The 18,630-nt window shown below is 49.7% G+C and overlaps 1 protein-coding gene across 3 annotated transcripts; it reads right to left on the bottom strand.

The window, feature by feature from the left end:
* Positions 1 to 997: 997 nt before the first annotated feature.
* On the bottom strand, positions 998 to 17,033 carry NUP54 (nucleoporin 54). 3 transcript variants are annotated; one of them, XM_064149696.1, is made up of 13 exons: positions 16,859 to 17,033; positions 13,745 to 13,906; positions 11,481 to 11,555; positions 11,218 to 11,352; positions 10,291 to 10,520; positions 8,688 to 8,875; positions 7,370 to 7,566; positions 5,999 to 6,053; positions 4,722 to 4,815; positions 4,148 to 4,255; positions 3,641 to 3,760; positions 3,216 to 3,326; positions 998 to 1,855 (listed from the first exon to the last, which is right to left on the bottom strand). In XM_064149696.1, exons 1-13 carry the CDS (start codon positions 16,908 to 16,910, stop codon positions 1,727 to 1,729), a joined length of 1,656 nt encoding a protein of 551 aa, XP_064005766.1. In that variant the 5' UTR covers positions 16,911 to 17,033; the 3' UTR covers positions 998 to 1,726. The 3 variants fall into 3 exon arrangements, with proteins under 3 accessions (XP_064005766.1, XP_064005765.1, XP_064005767.1); XM_064149695.1 differs by having other exon boundaries at positions 11,472 to 11,555; XM_064149697.1 differs by lacking the exon at positions 13,745 to 13,906 and having other exon boundaries at positions 11,472 to 11,555; positions 16,859 to 17,031.
* Positions 17,034 to 18,630: the final 1,597 nt, after the last annotated feature.

Here is an 18,630-nt window from a genome sequence, read left to right on the forward strand (position 1 = left end):
GTTCTCAACAAGGAGCTGTGTTCCAAGTAGAAATTCCTGCTCAAAGGGAAGATGCAGCTTAGTTTATCTTGTCAGTGCTGTGCTGGAATACTGCAGGTCTGCTCAAGTGTAGTGACAGGGCAGTAAAGGCGTCTCTCGTAGGCTGTGTTTTAAGCAGGCAGGAGCTTGTAGAGCACAACGTTCCTTTCAATGAAGAGGTTTTGCTAGAGTGCTGGTTCTGGGGTGTTTATGTCTTCTCCAGCTTTGTCAGCAAGGCTAGCAGCAGTGCTGCTGTGACAACACCTACTGACTCTTTGTTCCTTTGCTATGGTAAGCTTGCAGCTACTGAGTACGTGCAGTGGAGCCATACTTTGTAAAAGAGATCTCAAACGTACAAAACTCTCTCACAGGGGAGCTTAAAGACCTGTTGAGGATAGCTTTTTCAAAGGCTAGGGCAGCAGATCAAGTATCCCCTTGCTAGAGTGCCTGTGCTGCCTGTTCAAGGTATTTTCAAAGCATGATACAATTGCAGCTTAAACAGAGGGATTTTACAAGGCCTTGTAGTGATAGGATGACAGGGAATGGGTTTGAGCTGTAAGAAGGGAGACTGAAACTGCAGCTTAGGAAGAAGTTTTTGACAGTGAGGGTGAGGAGACACTGGCACAGGTTGCCCAGGGAGGTTGTGGATGCCCCTTCCCTGGAGGTGTTCAAGGCCAGGCCCAATGAGGCCTTGAGCAACCTACCTAGTGGGAAGTGTCCCTGTCCATGGAGGGGCATTGGAAATAGAAGATCTTGAAGGTGCCTTCCAACTCAGACCATTCTATGACCCTGTGATGCCAGGAAAAACACAGTGGTTTAATGTCAAACCTGCAGCACAGACACTAGATCGGGGGTGCTCAGCAGCTCTGACACAGGGTTACCTGCAGGTTAAAGGAGAGAGAAATGCTTTAACATGGAGCTGTCAGCAGCTTCACTGCTTTGCTGCTGTAGCTGAGAAAGAGCCAACACCAAGTAAGAGTTCTTAGAAAGTCAGACTGAATTTATTACCCTCTGGCAATTAAAAAAAAGGCAGAAGACAAGGCCTGGACATTCTGTTATTTATGGGGCAGTAAAGCTTCATAGAATTGATGTATGTAAAGTGACAAAAACACAACCTTCAGATCCCTGTGGTCCAAAGGGAAGACAGAAACTAGAAACATCAACTTGCTACAGCTTGCCCCAGTAAACTGCTGGTATTGCAGAGACTGACAAAATCACAGCAACAGACATATCTGCAATGACTTCAATTAGCTGCCTACATAACGATGTCACTCCATTGTTTGGACAGAACCACAGAAGCAGGCTAAGCTTTCCACAAACCAAGTCACAAGTGGACCAACTCCCTTGGCACTGCAAATTTAGGACAATGCTGTTGTTAAAAAAAGGAAGGGGGGGAAAAAAGGAGAGAGGAAAATGTACAATAGTACATATAGTTTTGTAGTAAACCAGTATCTGAACAGAGTCAGTTTTCCTTACTTTTGCTTTTCCTTTTAATTAAAGCATTTAAAGCTTTATAAAATAGAAACCTTCCAAAGGTCAAGTTGAAAAGCTTAGAGGAGGTTTTGCTAGTTTCTAAAGATAACAGCCAGAATACCATTGCTCCTAGAAGATCTGTCTTTTATTTTACCTCAACAGTTTTCAGCCTTGGAAGGTGACCCCATGAACTCAAGTAAGGTTGTTGCATGTAAGCTCAGCAGCATCCACCAGGTCAGCTGAAGACTCCTCCTCTGATGGGAATGGTCTCATTCAGCCCATGTTCTATAAGTTTGATGTCCTCCAAGTCGTCTTTTATAATGCTAATGAGGTGACTCAAGCCTTCTTGCTGCTGTTTCAGATGCTGCAGACAGACAGATAGTTCGAAGACCAGCGTGAGGATATGTACAGGGTTAACCCTCCTGGGGGGAATGATCTTGACCCCTCTCCAGGGGTGGGTCTGAACACTACCAGGTGATAGTGGTTAGCCCACTCCCCGTTCTGTCTAAGATCCATAAAAGCAGGGGGAATTCCTGTTTGCTTTCGCTCTCTTTCCTGCCTGCCTGCTCACCAGAAATCACCATTCTGTTCCTGGTTGTCTTTGCTTCACCATGTGGCCATCACCCCATGAGGTGGACAAAACCCATTGCCATCAAATCTGGTTGTATATTTACCTATTTTGTATCTTGTTTTCCCTCCCTGTAACTTTGTAACTTCCCTACCTCATATACCTTTTATTTATTGTTAAACTTCTCTTCTTTTAACTTCCCAATGGCAGTGAGGTTATTTATTTGGGTCTGCTTACCTTTCCTCTCTCTCCCCATCTAATTCCTTTTCTTTTGGGGAAGAGCATCCTATAAATTGTTATTGGTTCTATCAAATATATTTGAGTCTCTGGGTAATTTAAATTAGAACTGAGACAGGATAGTTCAACTTCATGGCTTTTAAAGTACTGTTTCTCAGAGGTGTCACAGCTGGTGGCCTTGACACACTGAAAAGCTTGGCCTAATATCCTCCACAGAAGGAAAACCAGGATTGTCTCTGCTACCAGGCTAAGTGCTGCACAACACTGTCCCTGAGGGCAATAAATAGAATCATAGAATCAACCAGGTTGGAAGAGACCTCCAAGCTCATCCAGTTCAACCTAGCACCCAGCCCTGGCCAGTCAACCAGACCATGACACTAAGTGCCTCATCCAGGCTTTGCTTGAACACCTCCAGGGATGGTGACTCCACCACCTCCCTGGGCAGCCCATTCCAATGCCAATCACTCTCTGCCAACAACTTCCTCCTAACATCCAGCCTATACTTCCCCCAGCACAACTTGAGACTGTGTCCCCTCATTCTATTGCTGGTTGTCTGGGAGAAGAGACCAACCCCCACCTGGCTACAGCCTCCCTTCAGGTAGTTGTACACAGCAATGAGGTCACTCCTGAGCCTCCTCTTCTCCAGGCTAAACAACTCCAGCTCCCTCAGCCTCTCCTCATAGGGTTTAGGTTCCAGGCCCCTCACCAGCTTCATTGCCCTTCTCTGGACACCTTCCAGCACTTCAACATCTCTCTTGAATTGAGGAGCCCAGAACTGGACACAGTAGTCATGGTGTGGCCTGACCAGTGTTGAGTACAGGGGCAGAATAACCTCCCTCATCCTACTGGCCACACTGTTCCTGATGCAGGCCAGGATGCCATTGGCTCACTTGATGCCACTGGCTCTCTTCATACTTACTTGCTTGATCTCTCTTAAGAGGTCTGCATCTATATAATAGCGCTCCTCAGCCCGCACTGTTCCAAAGTGATTCTGCATCCTGATCTGCGACATGAGCTCATTCAGCCTGCCCTGGGAAGTGAAAACAGGCTTAGATCAACTCATTGATACCTGTCAGAGCTTCTCTCCCAGAGCCACCAGTGCAGGAAGCACTGCCCATAAATCCATTTTTAATGGTTTCTTTGAGCAAGCAGCTCCTGTTCTTCAAACTCAAAACCACTGAAATACCTCTGAGACTGGCAGCGCAGAGCAGAGGACCACAACCTAGTAATGCTGCTGGTCTTCTCTTCTGAAAGCTTCCCACAACCCATGCATGATGTGGAAAACTTAAGGCTCTTTTGTGAGCCAAGCCCAAGGTCTCTGGCAAAGCTCTGTTGACTACTCACCTTGAACTGAGTAGGTGCATTAAGTTCACACTGAATGGTGTCCAGCTGCACACGAAGCTGCTCTTCATCTGCCTGGATGGCATAACCGCTTTTCCTTTGGATCTCCTGCTTTATCAACACCTACAAAAGAAGCCTTTGAGGTTCATTAGAGAAGACTTTGCCCATCTTTCCTCCCCAACAGCCCATCCACATGCCTTTTCTGCTCTTCCTCCAGCATGTCTCATCAGACCTGTTCTGTCGTTTCATCTGTCTCTAATGAGATTTGTTCTAGTCTGCTGCTCTGAGACCTTTCACGCTCCAAGGTTCTCAAAATGATAAGACATGCTGCACACCTGAAGCTTCCCCTGACAGCTCTGCCTGTTACTTAAATCAACACCATTTAGATCACATCAGAACTTCATTTTCAACACTGTCCATGCAGAAGATGGCACAGGTCATCCTGCCCCCTCTCAGTTCGCCTTCTGGCACTAGATTGTGTCAGGACAAATTATTTAGTGTCCCTGTTACCTGTAATGTCCTGTGAGAAAGAGCCATCAGCTTCCTCTTGTACTGTGCAATCTTTGCCATAGTTGTTGTTTGGTTTTTCTGCAGCTCACTGATATCTTCTGATATTATCTGCAGAAGAGAGGGGGGCAGCTGGAAGTCATCAAGAGTTTTTGGTAACAACACATCAGTCCTAATTTGAAACTGGGAGTCTTAAAACTGCACCTCAGTGACTTGCCTGAAGGTGCTTACAGAAAGCCTTTTGCTAGGCCTCTCCTGGTCTGGTTTCTATTTATTTTCACAAAGCAACAGAAAACTGAATGCCTAAATTGGAGCCTGTGCCAGTGCAACTTAATTCAGCTGGTTTGACTTAGCCTATAACAATGCAGCAAACGTGAACCTGAAAAACCCCAAAAGCCAAACCCCACTGTTCAGTTTTTGGCTCTAAGTTCTAATTAAGGAACACATTAAGGAATGATGATAAAGAGTCACAACCCCAGGCACATGGGGCCCGTTTCAGTTTGTAACACACAGTGGAGCAGGCTCCTTTAATAGCACCTCCTTTGTCAACAGTCAAGGCAGAGAGAAGAAACCTTACATCTAATCGAGTCTGATGCTGTTTGGTCATCTGATCTTGGGCCTTCAATCTTCTTAACAGTTCCTTGAAACCCACCATTGGCACAGGAATCAGTCTATAAGAGGATAAATAGTTCTGACAACGCATTTCTATTAGATATTTGGTATGGATTAATGATAGCAAATGTAAAATAAAGCTACAGGCACTCTGGTCCTGGAGTCCCCATCCCTGGAGACATTCAAGAAATGTGTGGCCATGGCACTTGGGGACATGGTTTAATGGCTGTGGTGGTCTTAGGTTGAAGGAGCCAGGTGGGTGGTGGCCTCTTCTCCCAGGCAACCAGCAATAGAACAAGGGGACACAGTCTCAAGTTGTGCTGGGGGAAGTCTAGGCTGGATGTTAGGAAGAAGTTGTTGGCAGAGAGAGTGATTTGCATTGGAATGGGCTGCCCAGGGAGGTGGTGGAGGCACTGTCCCTGGAGGTGTTCAAGAAAAGACTGGCTGAGGCACTTAGTGCTAGGTTGGCCTGGATGATTTTGAAGGTCTCTTCCAACCTGGTTGATTCTATGATTCTAAAGTTGGGCTCAATGATCTTAGGGGTCTTTTTTAACCCAAACAATTCTACGATTCTAAGATTCTTGGCCTATTATAAATTGAGATCATACACAGAATCATAGAATCAACCAAGTTGGAAGAGACCTCCAAGATCATCCAGTCCAACCTAGCACCCAGCCCTATCCAACCAACTAGACCATGGCACTAAGTGCCTCATCCAGGCTTTTCTTGAACACCTCCAGGGACGGTGACTCCACCACCTCCCCAGGCCACTCCAGTGGCAAATCACTCTCTCTGTGAAGAACTTCCCCCTAATATCAAGCCTATACCTCCCCTGGCACAACTTGATATCTTGTTAAGTTTGAGTCCTCACTGTTGCTAACAACCTGCTCCTTCTTCACAGAGAAATTAGCCTAAGTGATCTGTAACCATGGAGAGTACAAGGGCACATCACTTTGGGGAGCAGAGAACAACAGGTACACAAAAAGTCACAACTAGTGCATGTAAAGGGGTAAGTAATGCAAATTAGGCTTTCTATCCTAACAAACCTTAAGCAGCTGGAAGCCTAAAGGGATCAGAGAGACTCTTCTAGGAATCCTCACAGCTTCACACAAGATCAGCACTTGAGAAAGTTATTCTCCAGAAAGCTTCTCACAAGTTACCTGAAGGATGCTACACATGGTTTTACATTCCCCCCCCTTTCCAGGTCTTTTTGTAATAGTCTGACAGACTGTTAAGACTTACTTGTCAGGATCAGGATTATCAACTTTGGCTTGTTCCCATATAATAGGATCAACACCTAAAAAACAATCCCAAACAAATGAGGTTTCAGCATGGATGGATGTGAACACACAGCACTTCTTACAGCTGGCAAGTAGGAAGATTACCAGGAAATACACAAACCCTGAGAACTGTGCTAACCTGAATGGCTCTTATACAAATTAAGGTCAAACAAAACAAGCTCTTGGCCCTGGATTGTGGCAGTAAGTTCAGGCACTTCTTCAGGTTTGAATGAACAATCCAGAGCTGACTGAATTGGACAATCTATACTTTGAAAGGAAAAAAATCCTGCTGTTTCCATTGTATGCTACACTTGGGTCATCTTTCCTTTTCAAGCTGCTCATTGTATTGAAGAAAAAAAAATCTTCTAAAAATCAGTAATTAAGTGATCAAAGTACCAAATCAGCAGGAGAGATCATGTTTCCTAACAGGACTTGTGTGAGGATTTTATCTGTTGACAGAAGAGTGCCTTGTTTTGCCATTGCTTCCATCAGGTGAGGATGTAAAATAAAAGCAGCCTCACTGTATGTGGACATCAACATCCTGATCCAAGTTTTTACATTACCCAAGCCTCACTGCAAATCACTGCACAATTTCAAGCCAACTTAGAAGAGGAGACCAAACCAGTCTGTTACCAGAATGTTCTTCACTGCTCAACACTCCAGGTCACTCCTCATGAGAAAGCCAATCTGATTATGCACAGAGCAGCTACATCTCACCAGTACTGCAGCAGCTGACAAACCCTCATGCTTGTCTCAGATTTTTCTGCAGGAGCAGGCCAGGCTCTTCTTGCAGTCCAGAGATGACCACCTTTGCTGTATGGTCTCAGTGAGCAGGCTATACACTATCTGCTGGAAACCACACGCTGCCTTCCCTGACCCTCTGCAGGGAGCTCACTGTGGTTATTTCAGAGGATACTGCATAGAGAGTAAGCTACAATTATCCTAGGAAATGGCATCAACAGCTCTTAACTCCTCCAAACCAAAGCCAAGTACTATGTGTGGCCACACAGAGGCTAAGTGACCCCTCTGAACACTAGCTGTGAATACAGCAAATGATTGTTCTGAAAGGTGAGTTGGTTTTGCTTCAGTTAAATGTGTTGAGAGCATTTCTGAGGGCTAAATCATAGTATTTTGTGCCATGCTGTTGATAAATGCCAACTGTCCTGGTAGACTACACTGCACTTCACTAGGAAAACTGGCCATACTTAAGTACACTGTGCCAGAGCTCCTTGGAAACTCCTCTACTTTTAAAGGGTGTTTTCCAGTGGGCTGACACCTGCATTCCTCCCCAAGCCCTCCAGCTGTGTCCCTCCTGCAGCCCCAGAGCACAAACCAGCAGGAGGGTTCTGCAGGAGCTGCTTGGCCTGTGCTGGGGAAAGCTCTGTCCTGGCCATGGAGAAGCTGACTCCCAGCTGCTGCAGGGACGTTTTGATGTTGGCCTGCTCAAAGTGGGCATGGAGGGTGGATGCAGGGACTCTCCTTGAGGTGCCGTTGGGTGAGCGCTCGACCACGTAAATGATCACTTCTGTCCTGAGCAAGAGAAAAGGCCCATGGTCAGAGCAATCTACCATGATCACTTCTGTCCTGAGCAAGAGAAAAGGCCCATGGTCAGAGCAATCTACCATGATCACTTCTGTCCTGAGCAAGAGAAAAGGCCCATGGTCAGAGCAATCTACCATGATCACTTCTGTCCTGAGCAAGAGAAAAGGCCCATGGTCAGAGCAATCTACCATGATCACTTCTGTCCTGAGCAAGAGAAAAGGCCCATGGTCAGAGCAATCTACCATGATCACGTCTGTCCTGAGCAAGAGAAAAGGCCCATGGTCAGAGGAAACTACCATGATCACTTCTGTCCTGAGCAAGAGAAAAGGCCCATGGTCAGAGCAATCTACCATGATCACTTCTGTCCTGAGCAAGAGGAAAGGCCCATAGTCAGAAGAAACTAACACAACAAAGGAAGCCTGACCCAAAGCTTCCACTTCTCCCAGCTGACTGCTCACTTCATTTCACCAAGCAGCTGTAGGGCTTAATACAGCAAGGCAGAAAGGGAAAAGCTGTAAATTCCCCCCATCAAATAACACTCTGGCCCCAGTTTTAACTACAATATTGTATGGTGGTGCTAGCACAACATCAAAAATGACCTAAGACTTTTGGTCTTTAGAAGAGCTTGACCTGTGGGGAAATAAGAAGTGAAAGGTTTGTGTGCTGAGGTACTTCAGGCCCCAAACAAGCCAATGCAGTCAAGGGCAGGATGAGCCAGCTCAAGGAGCCCTGGATCAGCTTTCCCCCTCAAACTAACATTTGTGATACAGAACACTGCAAAGAGACTATTACTGTACACCCCAAAGCCTTCCACCTCACATATGAAGAATACTTCCTGCACTTAAAACACTCAGTATTTCTTTATCCCACCCTCATCTCCACTTCTTGCTGCAGAGCAGGGGCTGGGACAATCTATTTCCTGAACTGAGGTTCTCAGCAAAAGAAGGTGACATACCCAGGAAAGATGCTTAAAAAGCCATGTGAGGGAATGAGGACACAAAATGAAACTTGGGATGAATCCCAAATCAGTCTGCTCTGTCTCCCCTATGCTAACCCCTGCCAACATGCAATACCAGATAAAAAGGCAAAGAGGTGTGAAGTTGACATACTGGTCATCTGGCAACATTTTGACACCTTCCACGTTGACAGTCAGGGTCTGGTTTCCTCCCAGAATTTTGTGTAGTGACTCTACCAGCTGCTGCTGCTGGCTTCGGATATCTGCTTCTTTTCTGTTAAACACCAAGACCACGAGGCCATCTTCATCCTTGTTGTTGGGGATTAAACTGTAACCCACAGCCTGCAAATGCACAAACAACAACTGGGGATGTGTCACTTGGCCAAAAACTATCTATGCAGCATCAAGCTGCTCCATTTTTAGAGTAACTCGCTCAAAATTTAAGCTACAACATATTGGGAGTTGCAGAAACATAAAACCAATCCACTTTTCAAGTGTTCTCTTGCAAAGCCACCAGCAAAGTAGCTCTTGGAGCATGCTTTTCTTGGCCAAAAGCTGCATGCCTCTCATTTATTCCAGAGCTGGAATGGTGCACAAGTGGCTTCCTTGAGCACCAGTGAAGCTCTTTGGCTAATGCCCTGTTCTTATCAGATATCTGATGTTTACAGAGGCAATAAATCAAACAAGCTCATGATCCTCTGCCCCCATCTCCACTGTTTCTTAGGAACCCTTCAGTAGCTGAAGTATGTGACTTCCTAATGGCACTGGCAATACCCAAGTTTGACAGGAAAAACTTCTCCTTTTGGTAAATGAAACTCTAAAACTAACCAAATTTGCCTCACACAACTTAACACTTTGCAATTTTTCAGAGCCCAGAAATCTTAAAGTCACTTCAGGCAACAGCTTCCAAGATTCTGTAAGCTTCAAGGTGCATTATCAACAAAATATTCCCAGCAACCCCTTAAAAGGCAATGCCACAGCAGCCAAACATTTGTTCTGCAGACACACACTTGCTGCAAAGACTTTATAAAGTGTCACGATGTGCATCATCAAAACCAGTCCTAATCTGGCATTAACCTACATCCAGGTTAGAAAGTCTGCACTTCAGAGAGGCGACTTGGGAAAGGAGGTTGTCACCATGCCTGACCCAAATCCACTTTCAAGTTCAAGGCTTAGTGAGAAAAGTCAGCAGGCACAAGATTTGTGGAGGATGAAGTTATGTATTCTCTGCTAACAAAAGGAAGACCTGGAACTGCTGATGCTACCTTTTAAGGAATGGAGTCAGCTTTAGCAGTAGCAAGGGTGTGTTTAAAATGCTGTGCACAAACTAGGTTCAGAGAATGTTCTCCTGGTGTAGGCAAAGCAATGAAGACCAAGCCTGAAGTTCTTATTTCAGATGTTAACAAAGTTTCTTTCAGAAGCAGAGGCTACTTTGAATAGTTTCTCCAATGCTGTATCCTACACAACTTCAGAGTTTATTTCCAGAGGTCTACTCCCAGCACACAAGCATTCACCTATCAGCTATCAGAGACCACATGTGCACTTGCTCCCTGGTACCTCCACACAGCCACATTTCCACACATCTTCAACCCCTTTAATCAGCATGCAGCAGAAGTGTGCACATTACCTGCTGAAGTGCCATGTCAGAGCACTCCTAGCAGGAACAAAACCTGATCTAACACTCACCAGACACTCAGACACTGGGCAAACACTGAACTGCTGGAGAGCTTTTTGTGGGCAGCTGAACAACTCCATACCTTAAACCTGCAGAAGGGGTTTTCCTGAGTGAACTCCACGGGAGCAATGTTGTTGTTGAAGTAGCCTTTGCCTGTTCCCCAGAAGGCCTGAAGCTGGTTCCATTTAGCCAAAATTGCATCTCTCTCATCTCCCAAGAGTGTGGGAGCTGAGAGGGCACTGGCTGTATTGATGAGCTGGTTGGACTGGGCAGGTGTCTGAGCAGGCTGGCTGAACAAGCTGCTTCCTAGTGCTGTGTTGAATGAACAAACCCAAACAAACAGGCACAAAATTGACCATAAGAAGTTTCATCTAAACTTGAAGAGGAGCTACTTTAATTTAAGGGTGATGGAGCCCTGGAATAGGCTGCCCAGAGAGGTGGTGGAGTCTCTGTTTCTGGAGACATTCCGTACTTGTCTGGATGTGTTCCTGTGTGACCTGCCCTAGGTGACTCTGCCTTGGCAGGGAGGTTGGACTAGATCTCCAGAGGACCCTTCCAACCCCTACCATTCTGTGATTCTGGGATCTACTCTATACCAACCATGTGTGTAGCACTGGTACCACTTCTCATATTTCCAGAATCAAAATAAGTGCACAGAATAAATAAACAATCAAACTAATAAATAAATATCAGATAATGCTTTTTAAAGTGTTTTTTTTTAATAGTTCACCTTCATCAGCAACAGAAATTCCTGTATGCTGAATTAGAAGAAAAGCTTTTTTCTTTAAATGAGAAGTCTATTTTGACCCATGAGATCACCTGGCACTTTGACACCTCAATCTGAGGGGCATTTTTACATTCAGTAGACAGAGCCTGCAGCAAATGCAGGCATTTCAGCAGCCACAGTCCTGAAAAACCTTCATCAGACAAGAGCCAAGGGTAACAGCCTCCTGTAGCCCTACACCTTCATTGCTAAGGCAGGGGCAGGTGAAGAGAGGGTTGTACTTACTGGTCTGCTGCTGCTGGGTACCGAAGCCTCCAAAGCCCAGCCCAGTTCCCAACCCACTACCCAAGCCAGTTCCAGTTCCTGTGCCAAAAGTAGTCCCAAATCCAAAGCCTTTGTTCTGAGTAGCACCAAAAAGTCCTGGGGAAAGAAGCAAAGAATTACTACAGAGAAGAGAATAGCCTCAAAATAATGCTGTGAAGGGCTTACACTCTGCAGCTCCTTCCACAGCAAATACTTTCAGCCTTGCCCTCTCTTACCGCTGGTACCTGTGTTGGTGGGAGCAGAAAAGCTAAAGGCTGGTGCTGCAGTGGTGGTGGTTGTCCCAAATCCTCCAAATGCACCTAGCAAACAAAGTTGTCAAGTAAGGCAGAGGGCACGTTGTTGAGAGGCAGCTGTAGAGAACACGACAGCAAACAACACAATTCCAGAGGTGTCATGAGATGCTGACAGATGGATGGGTTGTGTCACAGGCATGAGGTTCACAGTGGCCATGGACATTGAGGGCATTGTCTGAGGAAAGGGGGGAAAAAAACATGAACCAGAAAGCTAAGACATCTGTGGTGTGTAACACCAAAGAGAAGCAGCAGGTAATTACCTGCTCCTCTACCAGCAGGATGTGCTCCCCTGAGTGACAGACACAACTCCTTCCTGAACTCAGGAACACTCAGTAGTGCTGTTATTGTTTAACAAAGGGTTTTGTGATCTTTTTAACATTCCTAACCTCTCCAGAGCAAAACCAGACACAAATCAAGCAAAGCACACCATTGCCAAGCCTCATGGGAAGGCTGTCAAAGCAATGATTTCTTTCTACACACAGGTAGAATTACACAAGATCTTAGTTTTTAAGTCTAGTTTCCTTATCATCCTCCCTAGTAAGTATCATTTTAAGGTTCAACCACCATCAGAGAAGATGGATGCAAAAATAATCAGCCTTCCTCAGGCTTTCAGGAGAACCAGTCATTGGCTAGCAGGAGGAGACCTGAGTGAGGGCCTAAGGTTCACTGTGCCAAGGGGAGCCCTGAGAAATCATTTTGCCCACTATCCCCTTAGAGGAGATGCCCAGTGCAGGGCAGCTGTGCCATGACAGATGCTACTGGCCCACACAGCCTCCCAGTACGTGAGGTGCCCCCACATGAACTCTGTGCTATGGTGGTAGGCACCACTGGCCCAAAGTGCAGCCTGATGCCTTCTATCTGGCCCTGCAGAACCAAGTTCTCTCTACTTCAAGCTGGTTTTATGTGTGTTTGAATGAAGACAGACAGCTGGCTACAAAGGATTGTCAAAAAATCCACCTCAACATGAGGGAAAACTTCTTTGGTGTGAGGGTGTTGGAGCCCTGGAGCAGGCTGCCCAGAGAGGTTGTGGAGCCTCCTTTTCTGGAGACTTTTGAGACCCACCTGGACATGTTTCTGTGTAACCTGCCCTAGATGACCCTGCTTTGACAAGGAGGTTGGACTGGATGACCTGCAGAGGTCTCTTCCAAACCTACCATTCTGTGATTCTAAGAAGATGCTGGCACTAAGTCACAAGTCAATACCAGTAAAACCCCCAGTCTGTTTAGCTCTACAATGCTTGACATCTTCTAGGCCATATACAAAATAAAAAGTTGAAAGCACATTTACTTTTCACTCAGCAAACACCTTAACATGAGTGGCTATAAGGTGTTGTTCCCTGTAACATTCAAGTTTCAGCCCTACCCATCTGACATGACTTTTAGTTTTGCACTCACAGCTTTTCAGTCATCTTTTCTTAGGAAAGGATCTAAGAGTGCAAACTGCTGGACAAAATTAAGTATCCAAGCTCTGTCTGGGGTAGCTCAAATTCAGCTAAGCCAAAATAAAAGCGAGGCCAGACCCCTGGAGTGCATGCAGGTAAGAGGACACTAACAGAGGGAGCAATGACACCGTGAGATGGATGTGATTCCTATACGAGCAGCAGCAACAAGACCCCAGTGGCTGGCTCCACATGAGTGTCAGTCTTAGAAACCCCTGTGGTTAAGCACTTTTTCATGAAGCAGGGCAGACTGAGCTTGGAGTTCTATCAGGAGCACTGATGGATCCACATGGGACCACGATGGTTTTCAACACCCAGCTCACTCACCACATCCCAGATCCATCCCCACCCCCCCTAGGAGCATGGAGTACCTGAAGGAGAGGCTGGATGGGTGCTACTATGTAGGTAACAGAGGGCTGTGCATTTTGTGCTGATCGTATAAAAGTTGTTTCTCCACAGAAACTGTTGCGGTGTGGTGCATACATGACAGCCGAGGCAAGGCCAATGAGGAGACAGAGGGGGAAGATGAAGAACATGACTGCAGCAGTCCAAGAATCTCATAGCTCAATAGCTGTTTCTCAAGAATTTAACAAGCAGAAAACCCTATGAGGCTACAGATGGCTCCCAAGCCCATCCAGCTTCCAGTCTTCACTGGACAGCAGTAAGGCTAAACCCAGATTCTCAGCTCAGAACGTCATTCTTGGACCCCTGCGATCAACACTTATCACAGAACACGTTGAACTTAGGCATTATCTACCTGCACTTGCCAGAGTGTTACCAAAATTGAATGGTGGAGTTGAGGTAGTGGAAACACCGAAATTCCCAATATTAAAATTCACTGCGGGGTTAGCAGTTAATCCAAAACCCCCAAAATTAAACCCACTGGCAGTGGAGTTTGCAGTTTCAAGCCCACCAAATCCTGACAAGCGGGAAGCAGAAAAAGAGCAAGGTTACATTAGTGCTGAGGAGAAGGCAGGGTCAGGGAAGAAAAGCCACAACCTTTGCCCACCACCAGGGATGAGACAGGCATAGTTCTAAACATGAGTTTAGAATGTTGGCTGGCATTAAATGTTATTTGTTCAGCACCAGGGCAGTTAGGAGCTTTCTGTTTAACCCTACACCCCTGCTGCCAGCATGTGATTTTTCCCAACCTGCTGTTAACATTTCCCCATCTTATTTCCAAGCCAGACATCCAAAAAAAAAAATCCATGTGATTAAACATTCCTGGTAAGAGTAATTTTTAACTGCCTGTTTAACCTAGATGCATCTATTCCAGTGTAACTGCTCCCTGGGAGTTATTCCATGAGCCATCAGGAAGGCAAGAGGAAAGCATCTTTGTGCTAACACCATCCCCACAGGAGTGGCAGTAGCAGGATAACTACAAAAGACAGCTCCAGCAGGTGAGGTAGTATCACAAGTACCTCAAACACTCCATGGCATAATTTAAGTCATACTCACAAAGTTTGCCCAGCCCTTGCTTACCTGCTGCGTGGAGGCTTTTCAGCACCAAGAAGCTGCTCACCAACTCCCTCCCCAGGAAGAAAGAACAGGATCACGATAGAGGCAATGGGAAGCCCTAGGATGTGATCCCTTAATTCTCTCTAATATTGGTCTGAGAGCAAAATAAACCTTGTGACAGGGCATGAGCAGGACAAGAGCAGCTTTTAGTTAAGATAGGGCCACAATGTCTATGTCTAAAACAGGCAGAGTGAAAGACCACACAGCACAGAAAGTTCTTCACTGAGAGAGTCATTGGACACTGGAATGGGCTGCCCGGGGAGGTGGTGGAGTCGCCGTCCCTGGAGCTGTTCAAGGCAGGATTGGACGTGGCACTTGGTGCCATGGTCTAGCCTTGAGCTCTGTGGTAAAGGGTTGGACCTGATGATCTGTGAGGTCTCTTCCAACCTTGGTGATACTGTGATACTGTGATAATAGGGTGGCCAGAGAGTAGGGAAGTGATCCTGCCCCTGTACTGGGCTCTGGTGAGGCCACACCTCAAACATTAGGGTCAGTTTTGGGCCTCTCACTCCAAGAAGGCTGTTGAGAGGCTGGAGTGGGTCCAGAGAAGATCAACAAAGCTGGTGGAGGGTCTGGAAAACAGGGCTGGTGAGGACCACCTGTCAGAACTGGGGTTGTTTAGGCTGGAGAAGGGGAGGCTGAGGGCAGATCTTCTGTCTCTCTGTAACTCCCTGAAGGGAGGTTGGAGTCTGGTGGGGGTTGGTCTCTTCTCCCTAGTCTCAGGTGATAGGGGAGGAAATGGCCTGAAATTGTGCCAGGGGAGGGTCAGGTTGCAGATGAGGAAAAATTTCTTTGCTGCAGGTGTTCAGGGATTGGAAGAGGCTGCCCAGGGAGGTAGTGGAGTCCCCATCTATGAAGGTGTTCAAGAAAGGTGCAGCCATGGCACCTAGTGGCTGCAGTGGTGCTGGCCTGGATGATCTCAGCGGCCTTTTCCAACCCAGATAACGCTATTATCCTCTATATGCCCCAGGCTAACTGCAGTGAAGACCAGCCGTGTCCACAGGACTTTTTCAGTATCTAAGAGCCCACGAAGACTTCTTTCACTAAGTCAGAGCAAGAATGCCTCTGGCTTACACCCCACCATAAATGGGCAGTAATCGACAAGAGAGGAAAAGTCTTTCTCCCGTTACAGATTAAACACCTATCTTTTTATACTGCTGAACAATTAACTTCCCAGAGCATCCGATCTATAGCAGAACACTACTGCAGTCAGAAGCGACCCGGCAGCAGGTTTAACCAGGCACTACCGTCCATCACCACCTCACAACCGACCCAGGAGCAACTCTCAGCAGGAGCAAGCCCTGGACGCCTCCGGACACGGACCCAGTACCAGCTGTTTACGCGGGAGGTAGCAAAACGGGGACGGAACCCGGCAGGTGCGGTGGGGACAGCGTTCGACCGAAGGGCGGGAGGAAACAGGAGAACTCGATCGCGTCTCACCGGCTCCGCCGAGAAGAGCCGCTCCGGAAGCAACGGGAACAGGCGTCCCGCTGCCGCCGAGGGGCTGCGGACCGCGCCGGGAGGGAGGGAAGGCGAGTCTAAGCGCGGCCGAGGGGCTGCGGGTCCCGCCGAGCGGGAGGGAAGGCGAGTCTAAGCACGGCCGAGGGGCTGCGGACCGCGCCGGGAGGGAGGGAAGGCGAGTCTAAGCGCGGCCGAGGGGCTGCGGACCGCGCCGGGAGGGAGGGAAGGCGAGTCTAAGCACGGCCGAGGGGCTGCGGGTCCCGCCGGGAGGGAGGGAAGGCGAGTCTAAGCACGGCCGAGGGGCTGCGGGTCCCGCCGAGCGGGAGGGAAGGCGAGTCTAAGCACGGCCGAGGGGCTGCGGACCGCGCCGGGAGGGAGGGAAGGCGAGTCTAAGCGCGGCCGAGGGGCTGCGGACCGCGCCGGGAGGGAGGGAAGGCGAGTCTAAGCACGGCCGAGGGGCTGCGGGTCCCGCCGGGAGGGAGGGAAGGCGAGTCTAAGCACGGCCGAGGGGCTGCGGGTCCCGCCGAGCGGGAGGGAAGGCGAGTCTAAGCGCGGCCGAGGGGCTGCGGGTCCCGCCGAGCAGGAGGGAAGGCGAGTCTAAGCACGGCCGAGGGGCTGCGGGTCCCGCCGAGCGGGAGGGAAGGCGAGTCTAAGCGCGGCCGAGGGGCTGCGGGTCCCGCCGAGGGCTGCGGCCGCGCTGAGGGGAGGCGGCGCGCGCCCCGCCGCCCAGGGCACTGCGGTTCCCGCTGGGGGGGCCGCGCGCGCCGCTGGCGGCTGCGTGTCACGGCAGGGGCGGTGGGCACGCGAGCCCGGGACCGATGAGAATGGACCGCAACGCCGGGAGAGAAAAAGATGCTCTTCTCGCCCCCTCCCAGGGCCCCTCCGCGCTCACCGGTGGGGTTGGCAGCACCGGCGCCCGCCGTCGCCCCGAAGTTGAAAGCCATGAGGCTGTTGGTTGCCGGGCCCGCGGGAGGAACGTGCAGCCTCCGGGCGGGTCCGACCAGAAACAAACCCCTGCCGCTTCCGGCCGGCGGCCGCCGAGCGCTTCCGGGTGGCGTGAACCGCCCGCCGCCGAGCGAGCGAGCGAGCGAGCAAGCGCCGCGCTGTGACGCACCCGGGGAGCGCCGCGGCGGCACCACTGCGTGCGGCGGGGCGGGGAGCGCCGCGGGCGGCACCACTGCGTGCGGCGGGGAGGGGAGCGCCCCGGGCGGCACCACTGCGTGCGGCGGGGCGGGGAGCGCCGCGGGCGGTACCACTGCGTGCGGCGGGACGGGGAGCGCCGCGGGCGGCACCACTGCGTGCGGCGGGGAGGGGAGCGCCCCGGGCGGCACCACTGCGTGCGGCGGGGCGGGGAGCGCCGCGGGCGGTACCACTGCGTGCGGCGGGACGGGGAGCGCCGCGGGCGGCACCACTGCGTGCGGCGGGGCGGGGAGCGCCGCGGGCGGCACCACTGCGTGCGGCGGGACGGGGAGCGCCGCGGGCGGCACCACTGCGTGCGGCGGGGAGGGAAGCGCCCCGGGCGGTACCACTGCGTGCGGCAGGGTGGGCAGCGCAGCGGAGCCGCTCCTTTGACTCAGTGCGCAGCGAAGGCCAAGCAAACCCCACCAAAGACTGGGGCTTTACGGCTGAAAAGAGATGCCGCGGATGTGCCGAGCCAGTGACTGCGCCCAGGCACCCCCGGGGGTCTCCCGCAGGATACGAGGAAGACTCCATTCTTACTGGGAACCTGGCTCACAGTGCAAGCAGTTGTCATAGAGGGAGAGACTGGTTTGGGTGGGAAGGGACCTGAAAGGTCATCCAGTTCCAACCCCTTGCCACGGGCAGGGACACCTCCCACCAGCCCAGACTGCTCAAGGTCTCATCCAAGCTGGCTTCGAACACCCCCAGGCAAGGGGCATCCACAACCCCCCATGGCAACCTGTTCGGTGTCTCCCCACTCTCACCGTTAAGAAGTTCCTCTGTATCTCCAGTCTCGATCAACCCTGCTCCAGTTTCAAACCATTGCCCTTTGCTCTGTCACTCCAAGCCCTTATGAAAAGTCCCTCTCCAGCTCTGCTTTAGCTCCTTGAAGCTCTCTCTGGAGCCTTCCCCATGCTCAACAGCCCCAACTCTCAGCCTGTGCCCATAGCAGAGGTCCTCCAGCCCTCTGATCATGCTCGTGGCCACATCTGAATCCTCTCCAGCAGTTCCTTGTCTTGTGTTGGGGGCTGTATGCAGTACTCCTAGAGGGTTCTCCCCTTCTTACAGCTAGGAAAGAGAATCCACTGGGCTTTCCCTCCGTGTCCTGTTCTTCTTAGACACTGGCCAGGGAAGGACACGATCAGCAGGGATGGCTAAGGTGGCTGTCACTCCAGCAAGGCATCCAGAACATGGTGAGAAGAGCAGCACCTGGGCAAAAGCAGAGCAAAGACAGCTCCCAGTGTGTTTTCACAGTGGTACTTCCAGCCTGACCACCATCCAGAAAGCAACGTTTTCGAGGTGTGATGAGGAGGTGGCAATTTTAGCCCATGGTGTCAAGAGAGTGGTTGCTCCAGAAGAACTCCTGTGAGAAGCTGTGATGAGTTTGTCATTCCCTGGGCTTGCAGCACTCAAGGTGAATGTCCTGGTGGAGTCCTGCTCCTCAGATGAGGTTCAGGATAGCAGCTGTGAGGAAAGCACACAGCA

This window comes from Pogoniulus pusillus, chromosome 10 (assembly GCF_015220805.1).
Source record: "Pogoniulus pusillus isolate bPogPus1 chromosome 10, bPogPus1.pri, whole genome shotgun sequence".
Classification (NCBI taxonomy): domain Eukaryota; kingdom Metazoa; phylum Chordata; class Aves; order Piciformes; family Lybiidae; genus Pogoniulus; species Pogoniulus pusillus.

Bases quoted from the DNA above. Each gene is read 5' to 3' on its own strand.
- NUP54 (XM_064149695.1), bottom strand. From the start codon at position 16,910: ATGGCTTTCAACTTCGGGGCGACGGCGGGCGCCGGTGCTGCCAACCCC. The intron at 11,353-11,471 runs GTAAGAGAGGGC...TTCTTTCCCCAG, and splicing joins CACCAACACAGGTACCAGCG to GACTTTTTGGTGCTACTCAG. The intron at 7,567-8,687 runs GTATGTCAACTT...TCTCTTGCTCAG, and splicing joins AAAATGTTGCCAGATGACCA to GACAGAAGTGATCATTTACG.